Below are 19,232 nucleotides of genomic sequence, written 5' to 3' on the forward strand. Positions count from 1 at the left end.
GGCCCTCCCATCTCCTGGGAGGTTTCCCGGCCTGTCACCCCTACCCTCTCCACATCCCTCTTACCCTCCTCTTCCCGGGATCACCTTCCTATTTTCTCCCTGTCCCGGGCACTCCCCCCTCCCCGCACGCGTCCTTCATCTCCACCCCGATCGCCGAAGCTACCCCCGTCTTTCCCCATTCTCTCATCCCTCCCCCAACCCTAGCATCCCCCACCTCCCCCATCAGCCTCTATCTTCTCCAGCCTCCCAGATCACCCCTGCCTCTCCTCTCCATCGCTCCCATCCCCACGACTCCTCCCGCTCATCCCCCATGGCCCCCCATCCCCCGTGACTCCCCACCCCTCCTCTGTCCTCCAGGAGTCCCCCTCCCTGCTCCCCCGCCCCGTCCCGCCCGCCGCGCTCCCGCCCCAGTCCCGCCCGGCTCCCCGGCTGCGCGCTCCAGGCTGGGTGCGCGCCATGGGCAGCGGCAGCAGCCGGAGCGGCCGGATCCCGAGGCGGCGGCGCAGCCCCGACAGGCGCCAGGCGAGCCCTGGAGAGGCAACCTCGGAGGGCGGCACGGCTCACCAGGCCCCGACGGCCGCGACACAGGAGGAGACCGGCCACGATCCCCGCCCCGCGACGCCCCCCGGCGGCCGGGAGGAGACCCTGCGCCTGCTGGACCAGTTGCTGGCCGAGTCGGAGGCCTGGGGACCCCAGGAGCCGACCCCACGCGCCCCCGCCCGGCTCCCACCCGCGGTGAGTGTGGGCGCCTGCCTGTCCCTCCAGACTCATCTCTCTGTAGCCCCAGTGTCCGCCCACCCAGGCCTCCGTCCCTACTCGGCGCCTCTGTCCCCAGCTAATCCAGTGTGCACACACCCCCCCCCCCAGGCCGTCCTAGGGCGTTGTGCCCCTTCCTTACCCCACCCCTGCATATTCTCACTCTGCCTCCTCGGTGGGTGCCCGCTACTGTCTCTATTTCGGGGTGACTCACAGGGACAGCCTTAAAGGACCGAGTACAAACAACAGTTGGCAGAAAAACCTAGAACTTTCTTCTGGTCCAGGGCTCCCCTCCCCTCCCCAGTGGGGCTGCATGCAATCCAGCTGCAGCATCCTTGCAGCTCAGGTGGGAAGTGACCCGCAAGGGAGGGCCTCCGCCTCGGCCATCAGGCGACACAGGGGGAGGAGGCGATAAGTGGGTGGACCACCTGCCAGACAGTGGTTTGAAAACTACGCCCTGCCGCGTCGGACGCGTCCGGATCTTTGGCTTGCAATTTCCATATTGCAAGCTATTTTTAAGATGCGTTGACTCTTTCGGCTTCCTTATCCTCTCTTGCTGAACACTTGTAACAACACCCGCGCTGTTCTAGAAAAACAATGAAAAACCAGCGCTCTGGTTTGGCACGTCTTTGCTGCTACAGAGCTAAAATTCAGAACCGTCTTAGCGGCCCCTGGCTGGAAGAGGAGGCCAAAGGCAGTGTCCGGAGGCTTCGCTGCCAGCTGCAGAGGCAGAGGGAATGTCTTCTTGGGCCTGACTACCAGGAAAAGGCCCTGGAATGGTGGGAAGACCCCTCAGCCCCACCAGGAATAGAGCTCTGTCCCATATCCCTCCTCCCCACTGCCCTGTGGAGGTTTACAACAGGAAAAGTGAGGCAGACTGAATTATATAACGGGATTCCTCTAAGACTGCATCAGCCTGCAGTTACGTAACACCAACCCAAGAACAAACAGTTGGGGATTTGGACATAGCAAGGACACCAATTTTCAGTGTCATTCTCAAGTGCTTAGGGAACTTCCAACGTTTGGAAATGAATGGATTTTTCCCAGTCTCGCTGAGTATCAGCAGGAAGAGCCTCAGAGACAGGAACTCCCGGACACAGCTACAGCCCCTGGTAAGTGGGCTTGCTTTAGGTCTTAGGGACAAAGACATGTGCCCAGAGCGCTGGCCTGGGATCCAGGGGGGAAGAAGATCAAGTATAGAATGGGGTGGTGAGAAGTCAGGCTGATGAGTCCTCAGGAGAGAGTGTGACAGGCACGCTCCAAGGATGGCCAGAGGACTAGAGCAGAGAACCAGGGGCGGGGCTCTGTGTACCCTGCTGATGGTGGTGGTACACATAGCTCGGGTGTAACTGCAGAGGTCTTCACCGTCGATGTCTTGCTATGTCAGGAGGTGTAGACTCTACTGAGGAAGAAGTGAGTATTTGAAGGCTGAAGGGAGCATTGTGTTGTTGGGGAGATGTCTCGACACAGGAGAGGGGTGAGTCAGACAGAAGAACCCTTGGGGCACCACGATCCACCAGGGTTACACTGGCTGTCCAGCTGACCAGGTTCTGGCCCCAAGCAGTAGCAGAAAGAGAGGTATGAGAAGGTAGGTTCAAGAAATAAACTGTGTGCCAGGTGAGTGGTGGCGCACACCTTTAATCCCAGCCCAGCAGTCGGGAGGCAGAGGCAGGTGGATCTCTGTGAGTTTGAGGCCAGCCTGGTCTACAGAGTGAGTTCTAGGACAGCCAGGGTTACACAGAAAAACCTGTCTTGAGAAAAAGAAAGAAAGAAAGCCGTAGATGAATCTTAAAGGGTCTTAAGAATAAAAACAAACCCAGAGCCAGGTATTGGGGTGAATGCTGAAAGATCAGAGAAACCGAACAAGTCACATCCAACCTCACCTTGTCAACTTCTCAGCTGATCTTGTTTCCTCAAACTGCAAGCCTCTGAGTCCTCATCTGAATGGATCTCAGCTGAACTGCTGCTAAAAGCCTAAAAGCTTAAAAGCCTCTAGTCCTGGTCCTCGAGCTTATATACCCTTCTGCTTCCTGCCATCACTTCCTGGGATTAAAGACATGTTTCTTTCCCAAGCAAGACATGAGATCTCAAGTCCTGGGACCAAAGGTGTGTGCCACCATGCCTGGTTTCTATGTCTATCTAGTGGCTGTTCTGTTCTCTGACCCCAGATAAGTTTATTGGGATGCACAATTTGTCAACCACAGGAAGTGTGAAATCAAAGCAGTGGTTACTCTTTGGGAGAGGGGATGCCTCAGATGTGTCCCCTGTGTCGTGAACGTTTCTCAAACTAATGAATGAATCCCAGAGTCTTAGGAGACAAAATCAGGAAGTGAGGCCCCTGCCCTAAAGACACTGCACGTTGCTAGAGCTTGAAACCCAGGCTTCTGTTTTCTGTGCTGTGTGACTTGCCTACATCTGCTCACATCCACAGCTGATTCCTTCAGGGGGAGCTGTACTTTTTTTTTCTCTCTCTTTCTTTTTTGTGTTTTTGTTTTTCCAGGCAGGATTTCTCTGTGTAGCACTGGCTGTCCTGGAACTCACTTTGTAGACCAGGCTGACCTCATACTCAGAGATCCACCTGCCTCTGCCTCCTGAGTGTTGGATTAAAGGCGTGCGACACCACCGCCCAGCTAGGAGCTGTACATCTTATAGGGCTCTGCGTTAGTGACTCACCACTGAGATAGAAAAGAACTGAAGTTCAAGAACCATCCATGGAAGGTGGCCTTTCTTCAAAATGTTTGAGAGAGTGTCCCCCCAAGCAAAAAGGACCCTTTGACGGGGCATGAGTACACTACTCCTATTCTCTTATTAGGAAGGAAGAAAATTTCCCCTTATATTCATAACCTAGCTCTTGGGAGGTTTTTGGTTTTTTGTTTGTTTGTTTGTTTGTTTTTGTTTTTATAAGAGAACATCAAAATTAAATGAAAATCCTTTTGAGGGCCTTCATTTAAACAAGGAATTAAATGACAATCCTTTTATGGGCCTTCATTTACACATGGCAGCCGGCGGGTTAAGGTTGTACTATTGAGAGCCACTGGTAGTGAAAATCCATGAGAGTATACAGCAGTGACAATTAGTGTTCAGAAGGTCAACCTATCAGAACTAAGGGTTCTGTTAGAGGAAACCATCAGGCAAGGTGTTGTGGAATTACTGCCTTTTGAATGAACTGACTGTCTCTTGTTGTAAACTTCTTGTGTAGTAACAGCTATGAGTCTCCCTGTTTACCGTGCATCTCCATGTTTGTGTACATGTAATCTCACGATGGCATCTCAGTCTTGGGCACAACTTTCCCAATACATTTGGGGTATTGGACAACTGTCCCCAGCTGTGTTTATCTTTCATTAACACATATCTGGCCAGCGCCATTCTCCGGACAAAAGTATTTCAGCAAAGATACCTTTTCCAAGGATAAAACTGCACATAGATAAACATTAGCTCATCTCACCCACAGATAGAGAAAAGAACCACTAACAATTAAATCCTCAACCCCTTACCTTCACCCGGGGTTATTTACACAAGACCCTAACTTAAGAGATTTACTGCTCACATCCTTGGGTGATGTTTTAGCCATTTGCTAGATACCGAGTTAAGGCAGTTACTTCCCACTGACCCAAGGAGATTGCCTCCAGGCCAGGCAGGCGATAGGAGCCAAGCTTCTTTCTTGTGCAAATTACGTTTTTATTCCTCCTCAGCCAGGTGCTATTCCTAGATTTTCACCTCAGCAATTACTCTGAGTGAAAGTGCTTTTACTAACTAAATGGTACATGCTCTGACAGAGGTTGCTTAGCCACCTAACATATGTCCCCTCCCTATCAGAAAGCAGCTGAAGCTGGGCCGGGTGGGAAAAGCGGCGCCAAAGACAGTTTACTAAAGTTCTTGTGACTTACTGACCCCTAACATTCTACCTAGCCATTTCCAGATTATAGTTTGAGCACATAAATTCCCTAATTGATCTTAGCCTTTAGTTGACTCTACCAGAGAACTCCCCTTTAGTCACTCCCCTTTTGGGGTTGTAATTGGAAGCTGACAATTAATTGCTTTATGTGAGGATCCTTATCACCTCTCTCTGAGACCCTGAAAACTTCAAGCCTCGCATTGCTTTACCAAGGAATTACTGTGTGGGTATGTACACTGGTTCTCGGAGAGCACTGGGAGAAGAGGATGGATGGAGAAGAACAAAGATGAGGACGGAGATGCAAAGAAGTAGGTAGAATGATGAGACCAGCAGGGGGGACTGAGAGCAGGAGGACCGAGAGGAGCTAGGGAAGAGAGCAGACAAGAAACTGTGCAGATAGAATCACCATAGAAGAATAAAGTGGATGGACTAAAGAACTCAGTGTGTTTAGAATCACTGAATATCCCTCAGATTGGAATCCTCAGCTGGTTGGAAGACTCTTCCGCGGACCCGGGGAGCACACAATGTAGGCTGGACCTAATATTGTTTGCGTTATTGTACCTAGCATGTGTAAGGCTTTGAGTCTGATCCTTCTCTCCACCAGAAAGCAGGGGAACAGAAAAATTGTAACCACTGTTGACGGGGATGCTTTCATGTCTGATTATGTATTATCCCTGAATCATCAACCTGAATATCATGTTATACTGGACTTTTTTTTTTTTTTTTTTTAAAGATTTATTTATTTATTATGTGTAGAGAGTATGTATGCCTGCATGCCAGAAGAGGGCGCCAGATCTCATCACAGATGGTTGTGAGCCACCATGTGGTTGCTGGGAATTGAACTCAGGACTTCTGGAAGAGCAGTCAGTGCTCTTGACCTCTGAGCCATCTCTCCAGCCCCTGGAATTTATTTAAAAAAAAAAAAAAAGTTCTAGATAGAGGGCTGGAGGGATGGCTCAGTCATTCTGTGTTTTCCCTGCTATGGCAGAGGACCTGAGTTTAGTTCCCACAAACTGTGTGAGGCTGCTCACTTCTCCCTGTAACTCCCTCCAGGGGATCCGATGCCTCCTTCTGGTCTCTGAGGGTACTGCACTCCTCTTAAACTCACATGCACACACACACAGAGACAGACACACACACAGTAAAAATAATTAAAAAATAAAAATAAAAACAAAAGGTAGTTTTAGCTAATATTTTTGCTTTTTTTTTTTTGAGCTGAGGATCAAACCCAGGGCCTTGCTAAATCCCCAACCCCAGCTAATATTTTAATGAGTACTTAAGTCTCAGTCATGTGTTAATGCTTTCCATGTTCACCCATGTTTTTAATATATTTTATTTTTTTTAATGACACAACAATTGTACTTATTTATGGAGCACAAGATCAAAAAAAGCTGGGTTACGGTGTGTGCCACTATGCTTAGCTATTTAGGAATTTTTTGAGGCCAGATTTATTTGTTTTGGTTTTGTCAAATTGAGGGTTATAAGAGAAAAATTAAAGGGAAGGATAATCTTATTAACTCTCTTATTTTGCGGATGTGTATTTATGTCTGTTTTGAATTGTCCTACTAAACCATCTCATAAACAGGTTTTCCCCGGCGTGTATCCTTCCACGTTTTAGGGGACATGAGATGGTCTACCAAGTTCCTGTCCTTTAAGCCATGGCCCTACACCCTGTTACCATTCTGGATTAATTGTTAATCTCATGAAGCGCCTAAGGCAGAAATCCTTTCCCAGCGTCAGTAGATCTCAGACATCCGGGGTATCAGTTCAGGGTCTGAAACTACAAACTCTGCAGGATGAGAAAGCTAGGGAAATCTATGGATTGGAATCGGTGGTTTTTAAAGTCATTTAGTAATTTTGAAGAACACAGCAGCGCCCCACCCCTCCATCAGCAGTCTCTTGCTGGGTCAAACCAGCTATCGGATGTGGGTTCATCCATGGAGGGTGGGGGCAGGGAACCGCAGTGTTCTGCCTTCTCAAATGTTTGTGGCAGGGGAAGGTCACAGACAGATCTCTGCTAGGTCACTGACTCACTGTCTCAGACCCACAGTCAATGGTTGCACTGGTGACATTTGAGGGCACCTTTAGAGAAGAATTTAGTTCAGTACCAACACTATCTATTCAATGTTTTCCATACTGGGATAGGAACTCCATTATCCCCGCCACCCACCCACCCAGTCAGTGGTGGCCTAGGGAAGTCATGAAGGGCATTGCTGTCCCTGAGAGTGTGTATAGATCATTCTTCACAAGCCTGCGTGGATTAGGGAGACTTTCTTTTGGAGCTCAGTAACATTTTATTCACTGCTTTTGGATTTACTGTAGCCGAGGAGGACTGGGGGAGTCTTGCTGTGACTACTAGCCAAGACTTTAGGGAGACTAGGGTGAGCATGGCTTGCACTGTGGTGGAATGTGAGGTAAAGAAGCTATAGAAAGAAGCTCGAACCTATGGAGTCCACTCACCAGAAGGACCTACAGATGCTGGAGCCACAGCCAAAGCAAAACCAAGACCTCCTAGACAGTACCAGGGACTTGTCTGCAGTCAAGGCCAGAGCAGAGATCACGCCCGGAAACAGCATGAAGTGGCGTGTTGACCCGACATCAGAAGAGTGAAACATGGGGTTGATTCACACAGTGCTGGGGAGGCCACGGAGGGAGTCCACACCGCAACAGGGAGAGAGTCCACACTGCAATACAGAGGCTCCGAGGAAGGAATGCCCCATAGGAAAGACAGCACCAAGCAGCTGAGCACCGTCAGGGAGTGGAGAAACCTCAGCCAGAAGTCTCCTCAGTGCATCAGATGGCCAAGGGAGCCAGCCTTGATGAAAGGATGGCACATTCCACCAGGAAACCCCAGAAGTGGGAAACCACTTCCATGGTCTTTCAAAGCCAGTTCCTTTGAAACTGGGGAGGCACAGATGGCCTTGACCCCTCCAGGGTGGTCCCAGTTCTGTTAGGGTAAAGAATGGAGTTGCATGTACCTCGCTTGCTGTTGGGAGTTGGAGGTTGTTATTGAGGGCCGGGGCTTTCAGGGAAGCCACAAGGAACACTTCCTATGAGGTCACGAACACTAACCACCGTGGTGGGAGACCAGTGCCCCCTGGTGGTGAAGAGTGGAGTGGAGTCTGACTGGCAGAATCTTGAAAACTGCCCGCTGGAGATCCCTTAATGCTTTTCTGTCTGTCAATGTGTTGACATGTCCACCGTAAAAAAAAAAAAAAAAAACCCAAATCAAACCAACCACCACCGCCGGTCTGGTAATGTGTATTTTACCACAGGTAAAATGGTTTATTTTCTGGGTGTTTTCTTTTCTTTGGTATTTGAGACAGGGTCTTACGTAGCTCAGGCTGGCCCTTCTACATTCCCTTTGTAGCTGAAAATGGCTTTGAACTCCTGATCCCCCTGCCTCAGCTTCCTGAGTACTGGGATTACCAGTGTGTGACACTAGTCCCAGGTAGACTTTAACAATAGTATTGACTTACTTGTGAGCGTGTGTGCCTGTGTGTGTTTATATGCACCTCATGCACGCGGGTGCCTGCGGAAGCCAGAGGCAGGGCTAGATCCCCTGGGCTGGAGTTTCAGGCAGTTCTGAGCCGATATGGAGATGCTGTAACCAAACCCAGGTACTCCGTGGGAGCGGCACACACTCTTACTCTTAACGGCCCTATGAAGGCTCTCTAGAGTGACCGGACTTATAGAATGAGTCTACTTTTCTATATAAAAAGGAGGGGGATTTATTGGAGTCACTTACAGACCATGATCCAAGTCGTCCAGCAATGGCTGACTATGAACAGAAGGTCCAAGACTCCAGGAATGGCTCAGTCCATGAGGCTGGACGTCTCAGCTGGTCTTCAGTAGACGCTGGAATTCTGAAAAAGCAGGCTCTGATGCCAGTGAAGAAAGGACCTGTTAGCAAGGCGAGAGCGAGCAGGCAAAGGGCAAAAGTTCCCTTCTTCCGTGTCCTCAGATAGGCTTCCAGCAGAAGGTATGGTCCAGATTAAAGGTGTGTCTTCCTGCCTCAAGAGCTGGATCAAAGGCAGTGTGTCTTCTTACCTCAAAGGTCGGGACTAGAAGTAGATTCACCCTCTTCAAACCAAACAACAACAACAAAAATCTCTCACAGGTGTGCCCTCCACTTCTGGATTGTAGTTCATTCCAGACGTAGTCAGGTTGACAACCAAGAATAGCCGTCACAATTACTGAGTAATCTCTCCACCAACCCCTATCTAGCTTAAAACAAGAAACTTTCAAATATCTCTGGGGAGTGAATAAAGTACCTGCTGTATAAACATGAGGACCTGAGTTCAGATCCCCAGCACCCATGTAAAAGCCAGGGGTGGTGATGTGCACCTGTAACCACGGTGCTCTGGGGACTGACCAGGGACGGTGGTGTGCACCTGTAACCAGGTGCTCTGGGGACTGACCAGGGATGGTAGTGTGCACCTGTAACCATGGTGCTCTGGGGACTGACCAGGTGTGGTGGTGTGCACCTGTAACCATGGTGATCTGGGGACTGACCAGGGGTGGTGGTGTGCACCTGTAACCAGGTGCTCTGGGAACTGACCGGGGTGGTGTGTACACCTGTAACCAGGGTGCTCTGGGAACTGACCGGGGTGGTGTGTACACCTGTAACCAGGGTGCTCTGGGAACTGACCGGGGTGGTGTGTACACCTGTAACCAGGGTGCTCTGGGAACTGACCGGGGTGGTGTGTACACCTGTAACCAGGGTGCTCTGGGGACTGACCAGGGGTGATGTGCACCTATAATCACAGTGCTCTGGGGACTGACCAGGGGTGATGTGCACCTATAATCACGGTGTTCTGGGGACTGACCAGGGGTGGTGGTGTACACCTGTAACCATGGTGCTCTGGGGACTGACCAGGGGTGATGTGCACCTATAACCACAGTGCTCTGGGGACTGACCAGGGGTGGTGATGTGCACCTATAATCACAGTGCTCTGGGGACTGACCAGGGGTGGTGATGTGCACCTATAACCACAGTGCTCTGGGGACTGACCAGGGGTGGTGATGTGCACCTATAACCACAGTGCTCTGGGGACTGACCAGGGGTGGTGATGTGCACCTATAACCACAGTGCTCTGGGGACTGACCAGGGGTGGTGGTGTGCACCTATAATCACGGTGCTCTGGGGATTGACCAGGGGTGGTGTGCACCTGTAACCAGGGTGCTCTGGGGACTGACCGGGGTGGTGGTGTACACCTGTAACCATGGTGATCTGGGGACTGACCAAGGGTGGTGGTGTACACCTGTAACCATGGTGATCTGGGGACTGACCAGGGGTGGTGGTGTACACCTATAACAACGGTGCTCTAGGGATTGAGAAAGGGATCCCTGGAGCTCACTGGTCAGCCAGTTTAGCCAAGCTTTGAACTCTAGGCTAAAACCAAAAAACAAAACAGAAAAGTAGAGTTATAGAGGAATATATTTGACTTCAGCCTGCCCTGCACATGGATGTACACACATATCACATATGCACACACACACCTCTACCTCTACTTGAGTGCTTGCACATGCACACACACACACACACACTTTTATCCAGAACAGGCAACAGTTGATAAACTGAATGTCTGAAAAAAAAATTTAGTTTATTCTGATGGATTCTAGAATTAGAATTACAAATTCAAAATGGCTCTCCCACATCCTTGGAACATTATGACTAGAGTCTGCATGTTGCCACTGCCGACTGCTATCTGCCTCATCCTCTCATTCTTGGCTCTACGTGACCAGGCTTTACCTGAGCTTTGTTGTTGTTGTTGTTGTTGTTTTTCGAGACAGGGTTTCTCTCTGTAGCTTTGTGCCTGTCCTGCTACTCACTCTGTAGCCCAGGCTGGCCTCCACTTCACAGAGATCTGCCTGCCTCTGCCTCCCGAGTGCTGGGATAAAGGCGTGTGCCACCACTACCTGGCCAGCCTCAGTTTTCTTGACTGTAAAATGGGTAACTGGAGCTCAGGAGTTGGAGAGAACCTTCCCCATTCTGATGTTTGCAGTCTGTGAGTTAAACGTGGTGACTGCCCTCTTCCCCATAAAGTCAAGAGCATTAATCAACTACACTGTTGGCAGGTTCTTATACTTCTTTTTTGTTGTTAATTTTTTTTGGGGGGGAGGGGGTCCCACCACCCAGCTCCCAAATAAATTCAGACATGGAGGTTTATTTTTAATTATAAATGCCCAGCCTTAGCTCAGCTTAGTTTCTTGTCAGCTTTCCTTAACCTTAATTTATCCCATCCACCTTTTGCCTCGGGGCTTTTCCCGTTCTCTGACTTCTGTAAATCTTACTCTTACTCTGTGGCTTGCAGTATAGCTGGGTGGCTGGCCCCTGATGTCCTCCTCCTTCTCTGGCTCCTCCTTTTCACTCCCTCTTTCCAGACTTCTCCTTCTATATATTCTCTCTGCCTGCCCATCCTTTCTCCTGCCTCGCTATTGGCTGTTCAGCTCTTTATTAGACCATCAGGTGTTTTAGACAGGCACAGTAACACAGCTTCACAGAGTTAAACAAATGCAACATAAACAAAGTAACACACATTAAAATAATATTCTGCAACGCCTCTTCCTTTCCTCCTGTTCAAGGTGTCCCCAGAAAAGAAGATTAAGGACACCCCGGAAGACAGCTGTGCCCCTGAGTAAGTATGGAAAGGGGGTACATGTCCTCCACAAGCCCACAGTGTCGTGATACAGCATGTGGGACGCCTTGACGGACTAGACCAAGGTGCCCGGGTGGGTGAGGGAGACAGGCCATGAAGACACGGCAGCGGGCTGCAGTGTGGACCAGTGGGAAGTTACTCCCACCATGCAGGCACAGCATCCACGTGGAAAGTTTTATTAAAGGGGGAGGGGAGGGAGAATAGAAAGAAAGAGTGAGGGAGAGAGAGAAAAGAGGAATAGAGAGGGAGGAAAGGAGAGACAGGAAAGTGGAGATGCAGAGGGAGAAGAGGAGGAGGAGGGGGAGGGGTGTTTTCCACATAAAGGGAGATGACGTCAGATGACGTCAGGACGCTGGGCGGGTCCTAACACACAGTGCTTCGATCTAGTCAGCTCAAAGCGCTCCTGTCCCCACCGACCTGCAGGTCAGTGAGGCTCTACAGAGCTGAGCTCTCAAGGGGAGCCAGGGGACGTCCCAGCAGCCCAGCGTCACTCACAGCAGCTCTGAGCTTCCTCCTGTATGCGGTCATGACCTGGCTTCTCTGTGGCCATTCTGGACCCTTCAGGTGTCCTGCCTGCATATCGGCGGCTTCATCTGTAAAGACTGTCCTTTGCTGTAAGAACTTCACAGCCTAGACAGTGCCAGTAACCACCGGCAGCTCCAAAAGGTCACCAGGAAAACGCACTTAAAACTCCCCTGCAAGTTTGACAGTTGGTGTTGCCAGGCTGGTGGCTCAGCCTCTAATCCCAGCCCTGGGGAGGCAGAGGCAGGAGTTCCAGACCAGGCTGGGCTACACAGTGAGACCCTGTCTCAAACAAACACCCCAAACCCTGCACGTAGTGCCCCAGAGCCTTTAATCCTCCTCAGCGGGGCTGGGAGTACAGTCCAGGGGTAGAGTCCTCCCCCGGCATTGCAATGACCCAGGACGACTGCCCAGTACAGAGAAAAAAATTACCACCACGTCTGGCGACCTAAGTTAAATCTCCAGAACCCACATGATAGAAGAGAACCCAACATCTGCAAGTTGTCCTTCAAAGTCTATTGTGGACCATGGCATGAGTACCTAAACATGTATTACACGCTCACACAAATAAGTACATGCACACAAACACACACAGAAGAATGTCAGTGCTTCTGGTCCCTTAGAGCACAGGGATCATGGAGCTGCTGTCTCCCCACCCCCGCCCCCCACCCCGCTTCTTCTCTGGGGTCCCACCTGCAGGAATATCAGCATGCCTAGTGGGAGCAGACAATGTGGGGGAGTCTACAGCCAGTGTACAGTGACCTTGGATACCCTTAACCCTTAGGGTTTCAGCTTTCACATCTACTGGTGCCAGACACTGGCAGGAGTAACCCTAGAGGGGCTTGTTCCTATCAGGGGACTCCAGAATGCTCTGGCATTCTGGCAGGACGGCCAGCATCCTGCACGACTCCCTGGCTTGTTCTAAAGGTATGCTGAGCCTCTTATTTACATTCCTTTTCCTCCAACAGCAGTCAGGAGAGACCCCGGAACAGGCCAGAAGGGTTGCCACTACCATTGTTCCAGGCTCGCAAGGCTGCAAACCACTCACATGCACATTGTTCCAGGCTTGCAGGGCTGCAAACCACTCACGTGTACATTGTTCCAGGCTTGCAAACCTTTGACAGCAGGTTGATCTCAGGATCCCAAGCAACAGTACCCAGGTCTCTCACTCTGTGTTTTGGGAGCAGTATACAGAGCCCCAGACGCTGTTCTCAGAAGGTCAGCCAGGAGCCTTGGATGGACCCTGGCATCTAACTTGGCCTGTCTCACTTTCATTGAAGGTCTTGATGGGTAAAATGGGGGGACAAAGGCAGATATGAGTGAAGATGATTGTGTCCATGTGTTGGGTAGGAGAGAGAGATTTTCAGGTGTCTCCTTGAGCAGAGGTTTTTGGTTTGGTTGTTAGGATGGACCACTTAAAGACCACCACGTGGTTGCTAGAGGAAACAGGAGTTTGAAGGTGATACCCACCCTTACCTGCATTTCTCACCCACAGAGCCCCAGACAGCAGCCACAAGAGACCTGAGGGCCAGTCGGCCATCTCCTACGATTACTCCGAAGAGGAGCTGATGGCAAGCATTGAGAGGGAGTACAGCCGTTGAGCTGGTCACCACCGACCAGGCCTGGTCACCACCGACCAGGCCTGGCAGGCCTGTGAGCTGGGCGAGAGTCAGAGGGTACCACCACCTTGCCCCGCCTGTGGCCCAGCCAGAGCGAAACCACTTCTAGAATACAGCCAGCCATCTTTCCAAACTGATTTTTAAAAGAATCTCAGTCAGAGTCCTAGACCAAGACTAAGAAGAAGCAGGTCCTGGGCCACGAGTATGTGAGTGCCTCCTCTCACACAGGGGTAGCCCGAAATCTGAACCTTGAGTCCTTTCTGTTTACTCATTTTCCAGGAGGCAAAGGTCAACCTCTCTTGGCATCTGTGTGTGCCACAGGCTTCTAGAAGGTTCCACCAAGGTATGTTCTTGGTCTTCACACTAAGAGTTCTCCAGAGGGATACAGTAGACTCCATGCAGGCTCACAATAGGGCCTGAGTGTATGGCTGGCAAGTAGATCCTGAGCATGTAGATCTAGGTAGATCCAGAGACTGCATTTCCAACAGCGTAGCAGTCAGGGCAAGCTGCAGGTGCAAGGACCAAGTGCCTGCAGTTCAGACTGTCCCCCGGCTCCTCCCTTCCTCATGCTAGAGGCTCCTCCAACAGCACACCAGCCTCTCCTGCTTGGATGTTGTAGGAAGAGAGCGTGGGCCGGGATCCACAGAATGCTCTGGCATCCCAGTATTCCACATGAGCTTATGGTGGGATGCAGAGCTCATCGATTCTCTCTCTGGGCCTCAGTTTCTCTCTGGGGGAGAATCCTCAAGGTTCTTGAAGACCTTTCAAGCTCTATCTTCCAGCCCGTCACCTCCCAGCTGCCACTGTGCCTTCTCTATCCTGCTGAGTGAAGAATCACTCGGATTACAGGAGCTGGGAGAGCGAGCCCGTGTGAGATAGGTCTTCATGGCAACGGCGCTCCAGTTCCCCTTTGGCTGGCAGTCTGGCTGTGGACCTCTTCTCCTCCTTCCTGCTCGGGCGGAAGGCAGACACAATAATGAGGCCAGAAGAGCCTTCAAACATTCCCAGTGGACAGATGGGAAGTACAGAGAGTCTATGGGAAGGAGGGATGGGCTTGTGTGGGTCCTGTAGAGCCCAGGTCTTGCTCGGGTGTGTGGATGCACCGGGACAACTGGTGAGGATGCTGTAGGAAGAGTTCACAGATCTGTGAGTGGTGGCACATGCTCACCATCACAGCAGGCATCCGGCCAAGGCTGATGATGACTATTGAGAACTGAAGGCTACACAGTGAAGGCAAGACCAGCCCAAACTACTTAGTGAGATTCCGTGTCAGAAAACAGTAGAGAAGGAGGGAATGGTGGCAGCTTTTGCCGAGGCCAGAACAGGTCTCAGTTTATGTTACATTCCCCTGCCAAACAGCGGCCTCCTCCAGTATCATACCTCTGCTGAGAACTGCTACCAGCCTGAGATTTCTCAGAGCTCAGCCTGGACTGTCCAAGGAAGAATGGTCACTAGGACTGTCCCCACACCCACAGTCCTGGGCTGTCACCTGCAACTGATTCCACAAACTGTTACGACTTGACAAAAGTGCCTTTGAGTTCGAAGCTGGGAGACTCGAGCTACGGTTGGAGCCCAGAGCCATGGGGTGTCTACCAGTTGGCTGACTGGTCAAAATCTCCCAGAGTGGGAAGTGGCATGGCACCCAAGCTCAAAGCACTGCTTTTGATATGAAGATGAGAGAGCTGTTTCTATTTTAATATTTTAATCCCAATATTACAAATGTTTGTTTTAAAAGAGGTTTAAATGTCACATTTTTACCAAAGGATGAATCAGGCTTTGAACTTGTTGCAGATATTTACAGCTTATACGTTGTGTTTGAATAGACACGATCAAGCTAGGCGGTGGTGGGGCACGCCTTTAATCCCAGTACTCGAGAGGCAGAGGCAGGCAGATCTCTGTGAGTTCGAGGCCAGCCGGGTCTACAAAGCAAGTTCCAGGAAAGGCGCAAAGCTACACAGAGAAACCCTGTCTTGAAAACCACCCCCCCAGAGAGAGAGAGAGAGAGAGAGAGAGAGAGAGAATGAATGAATGAATGAATGAATGAATGAATATGATGAGGGCCAGGAGGCAGTAGTACACATCTTTAATCCCAGCACTTGAGAGACAGAGGCAGGTGGATTTCTGTGAGTTCAAGGCCAGCTTGGTCTACAGAGGGAGTTCCAGGACAGCCAGGACTACGCCGAGAAACCCTGTCTCAGAAAACAAACAAACGTAAATCCCTCAATTCCAAGGATGTCCTGAGCAGGGGCTAGCCAGAGCAAGTGTGTGCCAACTAGTGAGCTGTGGTCCTGGGGAAACTCAGGCTCTGGAGAGGCTGGTCCTGCAAGAGGTGGGGTTGGGAACACTGAAGCCCACAGGAGCACTTCCTGTACCGCCCAGGCACCAGGTATACACCTAGGTCCCATACTGCACCGCGGCCTCATGGTTGGCTGCCCATGTTGTTTTCCCAGCCAGGAGCCCAGCTCTAAGCAGAGGGTGGGATCTGCCCTCACACAGCATGAGCTGACCCTGGTTCTCATCACAGAATGTCTAAGTCACCACAGATGGCCACTGGCTCTGCAGCAGATTTCCCTCAAGATGTGCCAAGACTGTGCTTGAGAAAAATCTGAGCCCTTCCAGTCAGAACTCATGGGTAGGCTTTCTGGGCAAAGGGGCAGAGCTTTGAGAACCTCCCAGGGTTTGTGTGCATGGAGGGTCTTGGCTCAGCTTGGAAGGGACCTCCCACACTAGCAGGGATTGGCCTAAACTACCTGAAACAAGCTTTTAGCACCCTCTTTTCTGATTTCTCCTATTTCTAGCGCCAATTTATTTCCTGGAATGATTCCCAGGCCCCTGCCTGGGAGTCCTACCCCTGGTAGATTCTTGGATTCATGAATAAATGTCACGTTCCCTGACAAAGGCTCCCCCCTCACTGGGTTGCACTCACTCTGGAGACCGAAAGTCTCTCAGAAGCAGCCAGGAGGCCAGCTGTTGAGTGTCAGGTCCGTGGGGGTATTTTCCTCCTGTCAAGACTTGGACAGAAATAAAATGTAATAATTTTTTTTTTTTTTAAGGGCCAAGGCAATGGCCCGGCAGGTAAGAGCACTTGGTGCCAAGCCTGGCCGCTTGAGTTCCACCCCCAGAGGGCACAGAGGAGTAGCAGAAGGAAAGAACCACCTGCTGCAGGTGGCCCTGATTCCCAATGCATGGATGCCAAGGCACGCATGCACCCACAGCACATACACTGCCCCCACCCCCATATACATGCACACAGGAGGAACGTGTCCTTGGGTGATTCTGATCATTAAAGAGCAGAACCCACATTTTATTTTAAAGTATTTTTTATTACATTTTGTGTGTGCACACATGCACATGTGTCTGTGTGCATGTGTAGTACATGAGTGTGCATGCCATGGTGCACACGTGTGGAAGTCAGAAGACAATTTGCAGAAGGTACTTCTCTCTTTCCACCATGTGGATTCTAGTGAGCAAACAGGTCCCCAGGCTTGGTGACAGGGTCCTTCACCCACTGAGCCCTCCTCCTAACTCATAAATCACCCTCTAGACTCTGAAGCTTAGATGCTTCCTTTAGGAAGCAGGCTCCATGAGACCTTCTTTGGAGTGCTGGCCTGAACCTTGGAGAAAACTTAGGCCTTAAGAAGCAGGAAGGAACGTTCCTGGTGTAAAGAAATCCTTTTGCGGGCATACACCTTTAATCCCACTATTCAAGAGACAGAGGAAGGTGGATATCTGAGTTCAAAGCCAGCCTAGTCTACAGATCGAGTTCCAGGACAGGCAGAGCTACACAGAGAAACCCTTTCCAGTGTTGGCAAGGAAGCGCTGACCTCTCGGGGGCCCAGAGCCTTGGGAAAGATAGAGAAGCATTTGAACCCCCAGAGGTACTTGGCCCATAGTTTGCACCCCAAAGTTGTTGGTGCCTCAGTATGGGGCTTCAGAGGAGACTAGAAGGATGGGGCCCTAAAACTGCACATCCAGAAACTGAAGCCGTTTGTGTGGTTGGTTGTCTGCCTGGGGCATTAGGGAAGACGGATTTGGCGTCCCAAGGCCAGTTTCAACTCTCAACAGTGACATCGTGTGGTCATGAGAAGCAGTGGCAGGCTGGGCTGGATGATAGCTCTGCCCCCTGGAAGTCCTAATGGGGGCTAACAAAGCCCCCCCCAGAGGTTAGGCTACCCCTTGGAGAGGGAGACTGCCACCAGGGGAAGGAGGGACAGTATCCGCTTCTCCTCCATCTGCCAGGACAGCATCTGGGTGAATGTGAAGAGTATCACCCTGTTGATTCCTTTAGTTAGCAATGCACAGATGACGGCAAGAGCCGTTCCTCTTGGGTAGGGCTTCTACGGCAGACAAGAGGGCACAGTCCATGCCAGGCTTCGTGCAGCCAGGCCCTGGATGAATAAAGCAGGGTGGGGTGGTGGGGCAGGGTGGTGAGGCAGACTACGTGTCTGGGAGGTACACACAGGGGGGTAAGTCACTCAGCTGCTCACTAGGAAGGGTGGCTGTGGGAATTCACATCCAGATGACCCCAGGTCAGTCTTTGTCTACAAAAGACCAGCAGCAACAGGGGGGACCTCACCCTGCCCCCCAGCACATGGTCTCTAGGACTTAGCTCCTGCTGTCTCAGGGGCATTGGTGCCCCATCTCTCCTGCCTCCCAAGGTTATTGTGGGGCCTGAATGTCCAAAACTCTTGCAAAGTCCAGCAAGATGCCAAGATGTGGGGAAGGAGAACACACGGGGAATCTGTCCTGACTCCGGCTGTGGATGGGAGCTGGTCTCTCCATCCCATTACGACTCTTATTAGGTTCAAACTGCCACAACTTGTCTGCAAGAATTCTTACGAGTTGACCTCTCTGTCACTGTATTGCGTCCTCCGAAACAGACTTGACTGCCCTGTCGCCGCACCCCCCCCCCCATAAGAGTTCAAGTTAGGCCGACACATGATGAATATTCCAGACTCATATGAAAACCGTGTGCGTTAAGTCACTGGACACACTTCAACAAACACAGCTCACAAGTCCAGTCTGCAAATCAAGAAAGTTTTATATGATTCAAAGCAAAAGGTTACATTACACATACTCATTTAAATAAGTCAAAGTCTGTTACATAAAACATAAGTATTCAAAACATTTAAATTTTTAGGACTAAAACTACCAAAAGGCTCAACAAAATATAAAAAAAAAAGTCAAATCAAGCAGAATTGCTCAAGCAATAAAGTGCACTGGGGGTACTGCCTCACCACGAGGGGGGGGGGTCAGGGAGGGCCCTCAAGGGAGCAGCCCCCCCTCCCTTGGGGCTCTGGGGCTCAGGAGTCCTTTTCAGAGAGGAAATGTTTTCCAACACAGTCTTTTAGTGGACAAGTGCTGGGGGTTCTTCCACAGACGGGGTTTCTAAATCTAATCAGGAAATGGAACCCTAAAGGTATTTCAACATGTCGGTTATTCTAGAAACAATACTCGTCAGAGGATGAAGTCCTAGGGATGAGCAACAGAACACCCCAAGACCTTCCGGGACCCACAGGAACACCAGGACAGGGAACATCACTCTGCATGTCACAACGAAGACATTCACTGGATGTCATGTGCCCTCTGCACAATCGCCCGTGTGGAGGATAGGACCCCGGTACCACAGGACGCTTGTGAGCTATGTACAGTTAGTTCTCCTGCAGCTACTTTATGTTGAAAGACAACGGTGAGGAGTAACTGGAGAGCTGTCCCGACATTTCCTAAACATACACACACACACATACAAAGCTCAGAGGCTACCAGAGGCAGCCTAAC

The 19,232-nt window shown here is 50.7% G+C and overlaps 1 protein-coding gene across 1 annotated transcript; it reads left to right on the top strand.

The window, feature by feature from the left end:
• Positions 1-393: 393 nt before the first annotated feature.
• Positions 394-14,759, top strand: Cys1 (cystin 1). The gene is made up of 3 exons (XM_036171161.1): positions 394-735; positions 11,240-11,292; positions 13,331-14,759. The coding sequence occupies exons 1-3, from the start codon at positions 457-459 to the stop codon at positions 13,434-13,436; spliced, it is 438 nt and encodes a 145-aa protein (XP_036027054.1). The 5' UTR covers positions 394-456; the 3' UTR covers positions 13,437-14,759.
• The last annotated feature ends 4,473 nt before the right edge of the window (positions 14,760-19,232 follow it).

The sequence above is a fragment of the Onychomys torridus genome, chromosome 21, assembly GCF_903995425.1.
Source record: "Onychomys torridus chromosome 21, mOncTor1.1, whole genome shotgun sequence".
In the NCBI taxonomy this organism is placed as follows: domain Eukaryota; kingdom Metazoa; phylum Chordata; class Mammalia; order Rodentia; family Cricetidae; genus Onychomys; species Onychomys torridus.

Bases quoted from the DNA above. Each gene is read 5' to 3' on its own strand.
- Cys1 (XM_036171161.1), top strand. From the start codon at position 457: ATGGGCAGCGGCAGCAGCCGGAGCGGCCGGATCCCGAGGCGGCGGCGC. The intron at 736-11,239 runs GTGAGTGTGGGC...CTCCTGTTCAAG, and splicing joins CCGCCCGGCTCCCACCCGCG to GTGTCCCCAGAAAAGAAGAT. The intron at 11,293-13,330 runs GTAAGTATGGAA...TCTCACCCACAG, and splicing joins GAAGACAGCTGTGCCCCTGA to AGCCCCAGACAGCAGCCACA.